Source organism: Gadus macrocephalus, chromosome 7 (genome assembly GCF_031168955.1).
Source record: "Gadus macrocephalus chromosome 7, ASM3116895v1".
Lineage (NCBI taxonomy): Eukaryota > Metazoa > Chordata > Actinopteri > Gadiformes > Gadidae > Gadus > Gadus macrocephalus.
In genome coordinates, this window is record NC_082388.1 from 15,242,806 (window position 1) to 15,258,516 (window position 15,711).

The 15,711-nt window shown below is 43.8% G+C and overlaps 1 protein-coding gene across 4 annotated transcripts in view; it reads right to left on the minus strand.

Annotated features, from left to right (window-relative positions):
• The window catches only part of LOC132461696 (glutamate receptor 1-like), a 57,983-nt gene that overhangs the window by 24,576 nt on the left and 17,696 nt on the right, over positions 1 to 15,711 (minus strand). For all 4 annotated transcript variants that reach the window (XR_009526659.1, XR_009526658.1, XM_060056987.1 and 1 more), the window contains exons 4-13: positions 11,619 to 11,803; positions 9,653 to 9,706; positions 8,905 to 9,063; positions 8,480 to 8,647; positions 5,955 to 6,059; positions 5,532 to 5,642; positions 4,125 to 4,331; positions 2,843 to 3,058; positions 1,806 to 1,935; positions 1,214 to 1,367 (exon numbers count right to left, since the gene is read on the minus strand). Coding sequence is in view for 2 of the 4 variants with exons in the window: in XM_060056987.1 (XP_059912970.1) it covers positions 1,214 to 1,367; positions 1,806 to 1,935; positions 2,843 to 3,058; positions 4,125 to 4,331; positions 5,532 to 5,642; positions 5,955 to 6,059; positions 8,480 to 8,647; positions 8,905 to 9,063; positions 9,653 to 9,706; positions 11,619 to 11,803 (1,489 nt within the window). In the remaining 2 variants the exon portion in view is untranslated. The remainder of the gene's footprint in view (positions 1 to 1,213; positions 1,368 to 1,805; positions 1,936 to 2,842; positions 3,059 to 4,124; positions 4,332 to 5,531; positions 5,643 to 5,954; positions 6,060 to 8,479; positions 8,648 to 8,904; positions 9,064 to 9,652; positions 9,707 to 11,618; positions 11,804 to 15,711) is intronic.

A 15,711-nucleotide genomic window follows, 5' to 3' on the forward strand; every position in this document is an offset into this window, starting at 1 on the left:
GACTATACTATCAGGACTATACTGTCAGGACTGTACTATCAGGACTATAGTATCAGTGCTATACTATTAGGACTATAATATCAGGACTATACTATCAGGACTACTATCAGGACTATACTGTCAGGACTATACCATCAGGACTATACTATCAGGACTATACTATCAGGACTGTACTATCAGGACTATACTATTAGCATAGCTCCTGGTATATCTAGTATACAAGTATATCTCTTATCAGGCACTATACTATCAAGACTAAACTATCAAGACTATATTATCAGGACTGAAGCATCAGGAGATATACTATCATGGCACTACTGTCAGGAGATACATTATCAGGACTAAAGAATCAGTAGCTATACTATCAAGGTGCTTCTTATAGAATAAAGCCCTGTCTCAATACACCCCCTACCCCTAATACCTCCAAGCTACCCCTCGGTTTTGCACGCTCCCGCTAAAGGCAAGGTTTCTCAATTCAATGTGGCATACTTACAAAGAATGTTTCATACAACAAAGGAGAAGCAGCCTTCACCCTGAGTCCGCCTTTAAAAAAATGTTTTATGTTTGAAATGTATTTCATGTATGTCTTTCATGGTTGTTCATTCTGTGGCAGGACTGCCGGGCATCCCTGTGAACGCACCTTCAATTCACTTGCAATAGGCAGAGAGATTAGTATGTCGCATCAATGCTTAATCAGCAGGTGACTGGGGACAAAATATATTCCAATAAGAAGTTATGCACAGCATGCATGCAACCTTGAGAGGTAGTCGCCTAATGCAAACCAATGTACAGGCAGGGCTGCTCGAGTATGGAAAAAATCACAATCACGATTACTTTGGTCAATATTGAAATCTCAATTATTCAAACGATATTATTTTGCTTGAAAACATGATGTAATTATTCAGCATGTCTCTCTATAAACACTTTGTAACTGAGAACTTTGAAATTTCGCCTTAAAGAAATATGCAAAATTGTCGAAAAGAAAATGTTCAAATCTAAAATGATGTAAAGATATGTATCCACCTGTTCTGCACTTTCTATAAAACATTTAATAAAAAAAAATTAAATTAAATTAAATAAATAATCTAAAACTCGATTATTTTAGTTTTGTGATCGTTTGACGCTAAAATCGAAATTGCGATCGACATTTGATGAATCGCCCAGCCCTATGACCAGGTGCTGCTGAGGTTTGGTTCTCTAATGCCAGTGGTACCTGGGGGAGATGTCACAGCCCTGCTGCATGAAGGCCCCCAGGGAGAACCAGAGAGAGTTGAAGATCCCAAACTCATTGGTGTATTCTCCTCCCTCCTTCTCCTTTTGCTGGTTCTGGCCGCTGGTCTGGGGCTGTGCCTGGGACTGGGAGTAGCCTATGAGAGGGAAGGAGAATAGCTGGGTCAGACAATCCCCAACATTACCAACAACTGCACATAAACAACAGGAACAGTAGAAGAATTACTAGTTTCATGATTGAATTAACTGCTAATAACTAAATAAAAATGACCACCTCATTTAAAGACCTATGTTTTTTTGAAAAAATGGTTTTCCACCAGTATATGTATTATGTATGAATGCAACATAGGTCACGTTATCAGTAATTCACAGAATATAAATAAACACATTCAATTTGAAATACAGAAAAAAGCAGTGTGTAGGGTTTGTGTTTTTAATTTAGTCACAAATCGCCATTCTTTACATAATTGTACATAAACTGTGCATTGCGTGTGGTGGCCATGAAGCCTTAGTGTGATGGATCAATAAATCATGAAGCCTTAGTGCGATGGATCAATAAATGATCCGATCTATACCATGCGATTGTCCGTGTTCTGAGGAGGAGTTGTTAGCGGCATGTCGGGAAGAGGGGCTGGCTCCAGCTTGCTGCTCGTCTTCATCATCTTCGTCTTCGCCCTTCCACTCGTATGGACTGAAACGACTGACCTGTTTCACAGTTACAAGGGAGGTCACCGGGGACGCCATCAGAGACGATTTACTATTTACGATAACGGCAGGATCAGAACGAACTTGGTCAGGACATCAAATGGAAATAATGTTTGGAATCTATTTGAAGAGGATATTTGTTTCGGCCATGATGGATTTTCCTTTCTCTTCCTTTTGATTGTCATTCAAACAAATCTGAATTACAAATCAATAATATATAAAATATAACCTAAAGGTTCTGTAGGTTTGGTTTAGAGTTATTATTCAAATGAAATTTGTTTCAAAATCGCAGAGCCATCTGTGAGCTATCAGTGAGGGAAATTTGTTTCCAGGTGACGGCGGCTGCCTCTGTCATAGATAATTAAGATGTTATACTACTCCCGGCTCTTTTTTGAATGATCAGGGCCACTCTTCCCTGATTGGTAAAGGGAATCCATCTTGCCTGTCAATCACAGGTACGTGAAATGCGATGCTAAATGGTGGAGAAACGTTGGTAGGTAGAGAAGGGAGAGGACATGATGTAGGGGTTTAGTTTCAGTTCTCTTCCACACATATCTTTGCTGTCACCACTCAAAGCTCCTGTTCCTTTAAGGATTATTTATGTGGAAATGATTGAACCTTTTTTTAACTAGATGCCTTCCCAGACACTAAAGACGAAAATTACCCTATTTGGCAAACTCTGGCAGGTTTACAGTAATGTAATCAGGTAGCACTATCCCTGTCAAATACAGTTTGTTTTTTTAATAAAAAAATGACCTGGTCTTTTCTGAAACTATCACAGATACACACGTGCAGACACACACACACACACACACACACACACACACACACACACACACACACACACACACACACACACACACACACACACACACACACACACACACACACACACACAAACACATACCAGGAACAGCACCACGCTGACTCCGATGTACGCAAACACGATGCACATCCAGATCTCGTAGGCCAGCGGGTCCAGGAAGGAGAAGACCCCCGGCTTGGACTTGGTGGGCTTCTTGATCATGATGGAGATGCCCAGGGACATGAAGGGCTTGGTGAAGTCTATCATCTCCTCACGCACCAGGGTGATGGTCAGGGGAGCCACCGCCACATCGGCTTTCTGCCAAGGGTCGAGAGAGGTAGAGATGGACACATGCAGAGAAGGGGAGAGAGCGAGAGAGCAGACAAATAAATGCATGCATGAATAAATGAATAAATAGAGACATGCAACGGAGAGAAATTGTTACAACGTGTGACTTCAATCACTTAAAAATGTTTTTAAACGTCATATTCAATTGAGAGTCTGTTAGGTTCTTTCGCAGCCAGCTGTCACGTCTTCCCCCTCAGAGTCTTCAAGGGAGGCGTGTGTTAGATCCCATTGCAACCCAGGGGCAAAACAAGTCCAAAGAGTGTTAAACTCACAGTGTAACTCAGGGACTAGACCGCAAAGACGTGATACACTTACACTTCCCTCGAGTAGAATACAACCCAGCTCCTCTCTCTCTCTCCCTCTCCCTCTCTCTCTCTCTCTCTCTCTCTCTCTCTCTCTCTCTCTCTCCCTCTCTCTCTCTCTCTCTTTAACCATCTCACTCTCACCATCTTCCTATCTCTTTTTCTCTTTCATCTCCCCGTCAATCAGTCTTTCATCCATCTATCTAACACATCTGTTGCCTGTCTGTCTCTTATAACAAAGTTGCATGATTACTTACGGTCCCATCCCCTCGAATAAACGAAACGAATGAATCCCCTCCCTTTTTGTTCCTGTCTCCCTCCTCCATCCATCCCTCCATAATCCTCCTCCCAGGAGACGGGTCTCTGTCGCTGCTCTCATGTTGGATCCTTTTGAGACTCTTACTAGCAACCGCAATCTATTCATAACCCGGACAACAACAAGCACTGTACAAGCCCCAAGGACAATATCACCACCATCACCACCAACAACACACACACACACACACACACACCCAAACACCACCAGCAACACACACGCACCCAAACACCACCACCAACACCCTCCTCATGGGACTACATCCTTGGGTTTGTGTCTTTGATTATTCTAACCCCTGTAGCCCCCCTTTTAGGGAGGAAACTCTCAACGTAAACGGCATCCATAACAACACCACAGAAAGTATTTTGTTGTTGTTGTTGTAGCTGTTGTTGTTGTGGTTGTGGACGTGTTTGCGTACCCCGTACACCAGCTCCCCCACCATGCCGTTCCACATCTTGGATTCGGCGTCCCTGGAGCCGTACTTGCCGTCGCCCACCAGCTCCAGGCGGTAGTTGAAGCCCACGTGCTTGGCGATCTCCGAGGCCAGCTCCACGCAGTAGCCCTCGTAGCGGTCGTTCCCCACCAGCTGCTCGTGGTTCTTCTTCAGCATCACATACGGGGGCTCCTGCAGGCGGTGGGGTGCGGTGGTGAATGGGAGGGTGGGATTAGTGGGGGGGTTTAGACCCGCCACGGTGCGACTCGACGATGCGACACCACTGGAAAATTTGTTTCCAGTTGGAAATGAAATGATGGATTGTATGAGGAATAGTGAAACCCCCCTCCGCCCACAGAGCGATCAACCGAGAGATCCGAGATCAGTTTCTCTGTACATTCCTTTGGCCACAAGAGCTAGGAAATGTACGTTTGAACCATGTGTATGTGTACATATACATATATACATAGTACACATACATAGGCTCAAATCACAGTTTTGATGGTCACGGTAGTTAGGCAGGGAATGACACAAATGCCTATGATAAAAATATGAAATAAAAAAATTATAGTGTACTCCCCAAATAATGTAATAGTGGCGATTCATCACCATTTACAATTTTAAAATTGCGCTGTAGCGACAAAGGCATTTAATTTCTGAGAATGTCTAATTGGTTAAAACACATGTTTTATTGGAATGATTATTCAAAAAGAAAACCTGCAATTTCACATAAGTTCTGTGTGGAACCGCTGTGTGGAACTACTGTTTAACGCCTCGTGCCCACTGCACCGTCAGTCAACGGACGTGGGAAGGCGTGGCTGACGGATGGGGGAGTAGTCTTTGCAGATGCATCCGTCAGCCAATCAAATCGGTTCGCCGGGTTCTTCCCGCTTCTTCCTGCTTGTTGCGAGGCAAGATGACCCGCTTTCCCGCTTTCCAGTATCGTCAGAGCCCGAGTCGCGTCACAGTGCTTACATTTGCATACGCGATCTGATTGGATGACGGAACCGTCGCTGCCGAAAAAGTTGAACATTTTTCAACTTTCTGACGGTGGCGAACGCTCCAACGGAACGGACGGATCCACAATGCATTGCGCGTCCGTCCCCATTCAAAGTCAATGGGCAACGGACAACTGACGGAGGTAGTGGGCACGGGGCGTAAGGCTTGCACTTTAACTGTGTGTATGTATGTATGTATGTATGTATGTATGTATGTATGTATGTATGTATGTATGTATGTATGTATGTACGTATGTACGTATGTACGTACTGTATGTACGTGTGTACGTACGTATGTATGTATGTATGACATGTATGCATGTACCTACATATTTAAAGTGTGCAATGAAGAATGTAGCGCATGTGTGTAGTGCACCTGGGCTCGGGGACCTACCAGTATAGTAGTAACCACATAGGTTTTATTCTGCAGACCGTAGAATTCCTCCACGACTGGAACATAGACTACAGTGTTGACATATTTCTCGTTCTCGTTCCAGTAACCGACCTGTGCACACCCAAACAACAACGACAGCGACAACAATCCATGGTTCACACAGTGCCGGCTAGTGAGGGGTCCAGGGAGTACCACGGGGGCGGTGAGAGGTGCTCTCATCCTCTACGGTGATCCCCAGAGACCACATACTATGCTGTTTGTTTCAATAGCCTGATAGGTCAGATGCTGGTTGAAGGGATACAAAAAGGGAACTCAACATTTGTGGCTCGCTCTTACTTGGAAAAAATGTGGCATGGTTTGAACGGTGAGCCCGTTTTGGATTCATTTAATTCAGTGGGAATACGTTGTGACTCCATAAGGTACCTTTATGGGCCCAGTGTGGCTGAGCTCCATAACTGTCAGGGTGAAGTTGGAACGATGACCTCGCTCATCAAATTGGACGTGGCCTGTGAGGCCCTCCAGACGCACCTGTAACACATTCACAAGTTACAGTCACACACATGAAAGACACCCCTCCTGTGTGTGTTCCTGGAGGACCTTCTCAAAGCCTGTTATGTTTTTCTTTAATATAACTTAAACATTTCAGCTCCTTTGAAGCTGAGGACAAACAGGATTTTGTTTTGAGAACGATGCAAAAACAACATGCTGTGTGGATTTAATGAAAACCTATAGTTTATGCATGTACATTTATATTTAATATAGCTTCTAAATTAAATACATATATGTACACCAGAAATACGGAGGTCTCCAAGAAGTTTGGTAGCGTTATGGGGGCAGTATAATTTGTTGCCAAACCTAAAGGGCCATTGCACCCATCCCATTTTATAAAAAAATCTGAAACTTGGAATCTGGGTATTTGACATGCTGCATCTTTATGCCTGAAGGACACATTAGAACTGTCGAGATTCATTTTGATGTACCTTGAAAGTTTTTAAATCAGAAAAATTGAACCATAAACCGAAATGAAATATGCTTCTTTCACACGTTTATTGGCAGATTTATGGCAGATTTATGATGAATACGAGTATGCAAATGAGCCATCATTGTTCCATCCATCACAAGTCTGCTTTAGAGCACCCCAGTGGGTACCTAAAGGACATCCCCTTAGGCAATATGGCCATTTTGTGATGATACCAAAAATAATTACGTCAGAGGCGTCAATGTCCAATGACCGCTGTTGCAGGTGCTGAACACGCAGTTTTTTATAATAGAGTTCAACTTGGAACAACTCACAAGTTGTCAAAGTTGGTACACGTATTGAAACCACCCTTTAACAGGTCTCCAAAAAGTAAGGAAGACAGGAAGAGCAAGCGGTGTGGCAACAGGAAGAACTGTGTGTAGAGGAAGAGGGATTAGCAGGTGGCACGGCAGGAGATTGCAGAATGACCAATACCCAGACCCCAATGGCCAGCACAGTGGGTTCATGGCAGCACTGTTATAATTACTGTTAGCAAAATCACTCATCTTATCTTCGTTAGAAAAAGTAGCACACATGCCGAGTAGAACACATGCAAAATTGGCGTCCCTCTGTGGTCCTGGCTGACGAGGCTCTCCATCTTGGGAATGCTGCACCAGTGTTTACTCTCGTATCTCTCCTCTCATCAGATAATCTTCTTGGGTTTGGATTCACCCGTATGTTTGTGCTTTCCATGAAAAGCTTCGGTAACAGAGGCCAACTGGACTGAATAATCATGATCCATCAGGGAGAGTGAGCAATAAGAGCAATAGAAATGAAGAAAACTATCTCGTCGACTTTCTTCCTCGCTCTCTGTGTTTCCCGTATTTCCCAGACGTTAGGAGCTAAAAGGAGGATGAAGCCTTTTTTCCCAGGATGTTAACACATATATCTCTGAGGTGAGTTATGGTTGGAAACATTTAGGATAATGTAAGTACACAAGAATATGTAATACATAAAACAGGTCTAGTTGTTTTAAGATATGTTAAAGGGACATATGATTGTGTTTTCCAGAAAACAAGTTTTTGAAGCTGTGTGCTGGAAATAGTAATAATAAATCTTGCCTACCGCTATTCCCCTCTGTTTCAGTCCCTTCAGAATGCTCTGTTTCTGGTGTCTGTAGCTTTAATGCAAATTAGCTGCTGCCCATTGACCAATGAGCTGTCAGAGTGAACCACAGAATGGAGGAGAAGTGATTGTTGCCGTTTGCGGACGCCTGGAGCTCTATATAATATAATCTAATATAATATAACACAATAATAATAATATTATATAATATCTAGGTATTTATATAATATTAAATCTTTCATCACGGCCAAAAGCTATGTGCGCCTTGGATGATACTATGAATCATAAAGACTGCGTCTGACGTCTGTGGTACTTCCACATAGTAAAGACCCCTAGTGGGGTTTATCTCGGCCATGGTTGAGAAGAATTGGGGGAAAGGAACTCTGGCCTTGACTCCCTGAAGTCCATATTGAACCGCGACATTGAGGAGAGAGGGATTGTACTCCGGCAGCTCTGGCGGGGGGAGCTCGGCGGCACTCCGGCACCTCAGCTCCCGGAGTGCAATCCCTTTCTCCTCCATGTCTCCTCCTCTGGACTGCCGCCAAAGCTTCGGTGGAAGTCCGGCAGCTCCGGCGGGGGGAGGTGGGAGGTAATATTCAAGTGTGCCCCCTTCCTACGTAGGAGGGGGCATCGAAACTGACTCGCTGTAGGAGGGGTACTTTCAGAAATGCATATCTCACCCAAGAAATCATGTACAGACCCCAAATCCCAGGAAAAGTGTTGTTTTCACAGTATGTCCCTTTCAAAACAAATATCTTCCATACGTATGACACCTTTAATCAACTACAGAATAATCCATAATTCTAATAATTGTTAGTGACAGTGCTAGGTGTGTGTGGTTGTGTGTGCGTGTGTATGCGCGTACCTGCTGCAGAGCCCTCTGTATGTCGATCCCCTGGCCCCAGGGGGCGGGGGGATTGGCCAGGCACTCCCCTGCGTTCCCCCGCCGAGAGATATCTATCCTCTGCTTCCGAAGATTCTGGAAGGCTGTCGCCATGGCGCTGACACCATCATAGGTTAAAGCCCCTGTGTACTGACCAATCAGAGAGAGATAGGCAAATGAGGGCAACTCTTATAGGATTTCTAATAGTAGGTTCATAATTACATCCTTTTAAATAACCCTGCCTGGGCCCTCACTGGGGAGGTGCACATCACGCAGCTGTGTGTTTGTGTGTGTGTGTGTGTGTGTGTGTGTGTGTGTGTGTGTGTGTGTGTGTGTGTGTGTGTGTGTGTGTGTGTGTGTGTGTGTGTGTGTGTGTGTGTGTGTGTGTGTGTTCAGTCTCCCCTCACCTTCAGCCTCCTGCGGTTCTGCTTGATGTCTTTGCTGTCGAAGTCGAGCCACTCTTGGTTGAGCTTCTCCACAGCCGGGTCGGAGGTGTTCACCAGCTGGAAGCCCGTCACGTTGGCCCCCAGCGACTGGAAGGCTGTGAAGTTCAGGTCCTGGAAGCCCTGTATAACACACACATACACACACACACACACACACACACACACACACACACACACACACACACACACACACACACACACACACACACACACACACACACAAAGACACACATGTTGAAACACACACACACACACACACACACACACACACACACACATACTTACATTATAGAGGTTATCAGAAAGTAATATAGAGTACCCCTGGGACTAAACGACATCTCTCCAACACACACTCACGCAGGTGCGCTGGTATCAAACATCACGCGCATGCACCCACACACACACACACCCCCACACACACACCCACACACACACACACACACACACCCACACACACACACACAGACATATTAAACACTCATACACTTGACATTTGCCTCACAGGAAATTGTAATTTACAAACTCAGCAGGAGATCAAATATACTTAACTGCTTAGAAGACTCACACACACACGTTCATCCAAGCACACACAAACACACACCCGCACACACATTCATCAAAGCACACACACACACATTTATCCAAGCACACGCAAACACACAGACACACACACACACACGCACACACACACACACACACACAAACTCACCAGATTGACGAGTATATAATGGTAGTTTTTCAGAGTCCTCTTCTGAGCTGCAATCTAATAGAGCGCGCACAAGAGAGAGAGAGAGAGAGAGAGAGAGAGAGAGAGAGAGAGGGTTGAAATGAAGTATGTGGCCGTCAAGTATTTGTATTTATCAGAGGCCTGTAATGATGATGAAAACCGACCATTTACAAACGACTGCATTGCTGCCTAATGCATTGCCTGAGCACGTGTCCCTTTGTTTGAGGGTGTGTCATAGTGTGCGTATGTTGGTGTGCATGTGTGTGTCCTTCCAAACACAAAATTAGTGGAAAGGCTTTCGTCCTCTTTGAGGAATTAATTGCTCGTCTTCCGTCTTCCATCTTTACCATGACTAAAGAGAGAAACGGAGGGAGGAAAAGAGAGGAAGAGATTTCCTAAATGGGTGAGGGAGGCAGCTTACAAGGAGGGAAAAGGGGTCTGGAAAATAAAAGATTGATTAGGGAGCCGGGGCTTCATAGAGAAAGAGTCCATGTACGGTGGAGAGGAAAGCAATTGTGGTTGGATGGGTTTGTATGAAAGGGCGAGAAGTTTAAAAAGAAAAAAAATGCAATAAAGATGGAACAGCGTGGATGGGAAAGGACCACAAAGATGATGATGAAAAAGTAGAGAAGGCTGGGATATGGGCACCTTCTAATATGGAGATTGCTTCTGGACAACGGACAGTTAAACAAGCTTGGCTGATCACGATGTAATCATCAAGAGAGAAAAATAACAGATCCATACACTTCTATTTCTTTTGAATGGGAATAAATTCCTGTGTTGCTCCATAGATGATTTTCAAATACATTTATAAAATCCCTTATTTGAGCCAGGTGATTAAATAACCACATTAGAGATGCTGGAGCGATGCGGGATCTACAAACACAATGTTGTGTTTGTTGCCATCGCCCATTCCGCGTGTAAAAGGGCTCTATTGTATTCTGTGTCAGTGGAAGTCTTTGGTAAAGCTGGCCAAAGCAGTGGCTAGCAGTTCCCTCTGACACAGAGTCTCTAATAGACGGCTGCAGGAAGCCAGCCCTGGCTGGGGGGTGGACGGGGGTTATGGTGGGTGGGTTAGGGGGAACCAGGTGGTCCAAATCCTCTTTTCTCTATCCCAGTGTGCAGCAGCAGCAGAGAGGGTTTGGGTTTCATGAGCCGATTGCCTGCTATCTGCATATCTTATTTTATAATGCTGGATGCACAAGCTCACACAAGCATCACATAGCCAGTCGGCTTGAGAAAAACTCGTATAAATATATAAAGGATATAAAGTCCAAGACTTCATCTTCCATGCGGCAATCTACTTGAGACACAAGAATGGAGTTGGAGTTGATGGATGACGTCTACGACTGGATTTTTTGAAAAACAACGAAAGTCTGTTTAAGTGTGATTGGTTAATAGTTGCAATGCATTCATTGTGTCTACACTTGAGATAAATATTTACAGTTTTCTTTTATCACAGACACATATATTGGTAGATGTTATTTTCTTTACCTGACATGTTTAACTGATAAGCTGATAAAAACGCATCACACTAATACACCCGTGTGACCAACTGATGAAGACGGAAGTATATCCGTCGAAACATGTCGGGTAAAGAAGATAACATCTGATCTACCAATATATGTGTCTGTGATAAAAGAAAACTATAAATATTGTGATTGGTTAATACTACTACTACTACAAAAAAAAATACTAATGGAGATCAGAACGTTTCTGATACCAAAATCTTCTAGTTTCCTGTTCACGGTCAAAATAAATTGAATTCATATCATCATCATCATCATCATCATCATCATCATCATCATCATCATCATCATCATCATCACCAACATCATCAACCCAGTCACCATCACATCATCCTCATCCACAATATCCTCATCTTCATCCTTCTCATCAGCCTCCCCGCCAGTGTGAGCGTGTGCTGCCAACACGGTGGTGGTCCTACCAGGTTGAGGATGGAGTTGAGTCTCTCCAGCTCACAGTGGAGCACCACGTGGTAGTCCTTCTTGTACTCCAGGTCCTGCAGCAGCTTGACGAAGGCCGCCTCCGTCAGCGTGTCCAAGTTCACCGAGGTCACCTGCCAGCTGCGCTCCGCCGCAGTGTCCAAGATCCTCTGGAGGACGGACAGACCTGGGAGGCAGACGGACCCACAGAGAGACGGATGGAAAAGGCATGCAGCACAACAGAGATAAACAAAGGGAGAGGTATGGATAGACAGGAGACAGATGGGCAGGCAGCAAGACAGACAAGAGAGACAGGCCGATGGAAAATAGAAAGACAGACAGACAAAGAGATACAGATAGGATGCAAAGAAGGAAAGAGAAGCCAGACAAAGGGACAGAAAGACACATAGACACAGAACAGATATGCAGCAGCATAGAGAGGGAACGCAAGCGTAAGGGCAATGAGACAGGAAGGAGATAATGCAAGCACAGTGGCCAACGCACACACACACACACACACACACACACACACACACACACACACACACACACACACACACACACACACACACACACACACACACACACACACACACACACACGCACACACCCACACACACACACACACACACACACGCACACACCCCCACACACACACACACACAGAGTTAGTTCTGTGTTGAGTCATTACTGTCCATCAGTGTCAAAGTTGCTATAACTTTTGTCAGGATATAGCCACATGTATCTGTTTGTCTGTCCTTCCGTCTGCCAGTCTGTCTGTATTCAGCAGAACAATTTGAATTGAGTGAGGTCAAAGGGGTTTTCTTTAAATGGGTCAGCAACATGGTATTTTTAAGTCATAAGTAGGTATCAGAAGTTCTAAAATATCAATATATCTGATATATCATTAGATATAATATTAATATCATTCTATCAAATAAAGGTCATAGACCAGTACAACTGCAAGTTGTACCACTCCTGATCTTCTCTGTGTTCATCTGGGATTGATGTTGAGTTTGAATGTCCCTTGAAATAGTTTGTGAATTCCTCTTGAATATGACTTAAGCCAGGCAGACACTGTAGGATTTAAGTGACAGTGCAAGTTTGCTTAACTCACATTCACATCCTAATATGTCATTCTGTTTGGCCAGAGCCAGTGATTTCTTCGCTCACACAGGACGGTTTTACTAACAAGCCACAATGTGGGTGCTCACACAGCATGTGACATTTCCAAAGGTTTTTATAGGTCTTGACAATTTCCCAAAAAGCTTTATTCCACCATTCAAAACAATATGGTCGCATCCTCCAAAATATTGAGGCAGGGAAGAGAACGGCAGTATCGATGATACCGGGCTGAAATATTTCTAAAATAATAAACCAGACAACTTTACAGAATCAGGACGTGGCGTGCAACTAATAAGCAAATAAACAACAACAAATAATTATAAAGGCAATTATGCAAATTATCTGTGCACACATTTTTCCGCTGTCCCAAATCATGCCTCCCTTCCCTTTTATCTCGGTCTTTCACTAATGATATTGTGACATGGGGATACGCAAGAGGGACAGACGATCTTTGCACTGTTGTACTTCTGGCTGCAATACTTGCTGACTCACACACTCTCTGCTCTCCATTCTATCTTCTCTTTCTCTCATTTATCAGATGTGGTTCAAAACAGATGATTAAGAAATGCACAAAAAACACATGCACACACAAAAAAACATGAAAAACATGAGTTTTTATACAGGTCAGCAAAATTCTAACTGACTTCAAAGGGATATAACCCACACTGGGTTAGGAGGAACAGGAGAGAAAGTACGTTTTTCCCCTGCAGAAAGTTAAACAAAAAAACATGAACTTCAAAGGTGTAAGATCTTTTACTACTTTGTAGACACAGACACACTCTCTATCTCTCTCACACTCTCTATCACCCTCTCTATCACCCTCTCCCCCTCTCAGATACACACATGCAAGCAAGCACACTCTCTTCACACCATGCAACTAAAAATGCAGACAAACACTTTCAAAATGCATTCAAGATGCAGATCAATTGTCCTTCATCTCAAAACACGCACACACGCACACACACACACACACACACACACACACACACACACACACACACACACACACACACACACACACACACACACACACACACACACAAACAGTTGCAAAGACAGACTTTGACACACAACTATTTATACTCTATTGTGCTTTGTCTTTGTCAAAAGCAAACAAGTTAGGTGAGCAAGAAAAAGATAAATAGAGAAAAAGGGTTGCAACAGAGTAAGAGAGAGTAAGAGAGAGAGAGAGAGAGAGAGAGAGAGAGAGAGAGAGAGAGAGAGAGAGAGAGAGAGAGAGAGAGAGAGAGAGAGAGAGACTCTGTTAAACATGTCCCAACATCTAAAGTGGCAGGGTCACCTCTATACAATGAGCAGCACCCTATGGCATTGCCCAGTTTGAGGATCTGCTTTGGTGTTCTGTGTGTCCCTGTCTGTGTAATGATATTAAAATGGAAGGAGTGCTAATAGTTGTAAATCTAGTTCAGACCGATGCTCGTTCTATTTTTCCATGGAGATAAAGGTTGAACGAGGCCAAGGCGGGTCTGTAGGCTGATCACTTGAGATCAACATCCACTCTGCAATATTAACATATTCACAACTTTATGTGTCTAGTGTGTTTGAGAGCATCATATTCTTTGTCCGATCCGTGTGTGTGTGTGCGAGTGTGAGAGAGAGAGAGGGATAATGGGACATGAGCAAGAGTAGAAGTGAGGGCTCAGTATACTGTGTTACGGACGTCCAACAGAAAGAGAGTTTTATAAATATAGACACTAATCCGCTCCCTCCTCTGCATCTCATTTGCATAAACATTCAGTGCGCATGTCATTAGGTATTAACACACCAACACAGCCACACAGTGGGGAGCACCGAGAGGAGAGCGAGGGGAAAAAGAGGAGCAGAGAGGCAAGGAGAAGTATGTGGAGGCGACGTTCGGGTAGCACAGACATTCTGGCAAACACACACATGCACACACACACGCGCACACGCTCACACGCACACACACGCACAGACAAACACACACATGCCCACACACACGCGCACACGCTCACACGCACACACACACAGACGGTCACGGTCACGCGCACACACACACGTGCCCACACATGCACGCACACACAGCTGTGTCTTCAGTGAACAGTCGGGTCCAGTATACCACTCAGCCTCACAGTTCATTCCCAACAGAGCTCTTAGGGAGAATTAGGGCTAAAGCCGTTGGCTTCTCAGCCTCTATCTGTCTCCAGGGGCTCTCCACGATGCTCTCAGGAACACTCGCCAACTGTAACAGTTGCACCACTGGGCAACAAGAGCATTGCATGCTGGGTAAACGTATTGATATCGAAAGAGTTTATTTTGTAGGTTGTTTTTGATAGACCTTTAAATCGGGGTAAGCGTCAAGGAATTGCTTATAATTAACTAACCGATGACGTAAACATCGTTTCTGACTTCGTACTACATGTAGTAAAACCAGTAGGGTCTAAGACTTAAAACTACAGTCGACTGGATCATTGCATACATTTCCCTTAATAGGGAGACGTGCAACTATGATCCACTCAATGGAATACATAGTTTACATATATATATATTAGTGCTGTCAAGCGATTCAAATATTTAATCGCGATTAATCACATTAATGTCATAGTTAACTCACGATTAATCACGAGTGATCCCGATTAATCGCAAATCTTTTTTCTATGCTAAATATCCCTTGATTTCTTTGTCCCATTAATTGTTCTCATTTGAATGCTCTTATCAACATGGAGAAGTGCATCGGCTTACCTTGTGCAAATGTTTTTTTATTGATAACAACATTGGCATCTATTGATCAAAACAGGACGATACAAAAAAAAGCCTATAGTGCAATTAAACGATGAACATACAAACATACTGCCTTGAACATAGCAGTCAGGCTACTGCTTCTTTGTTTTGAGCCAAAAAAATTAAATAATACAAATAAAAATATATATATACTAAATTGCGTTAATCGTATGCTAAAAAAATTAACGCCGTTAAAATTGGTTTGCGTTAACG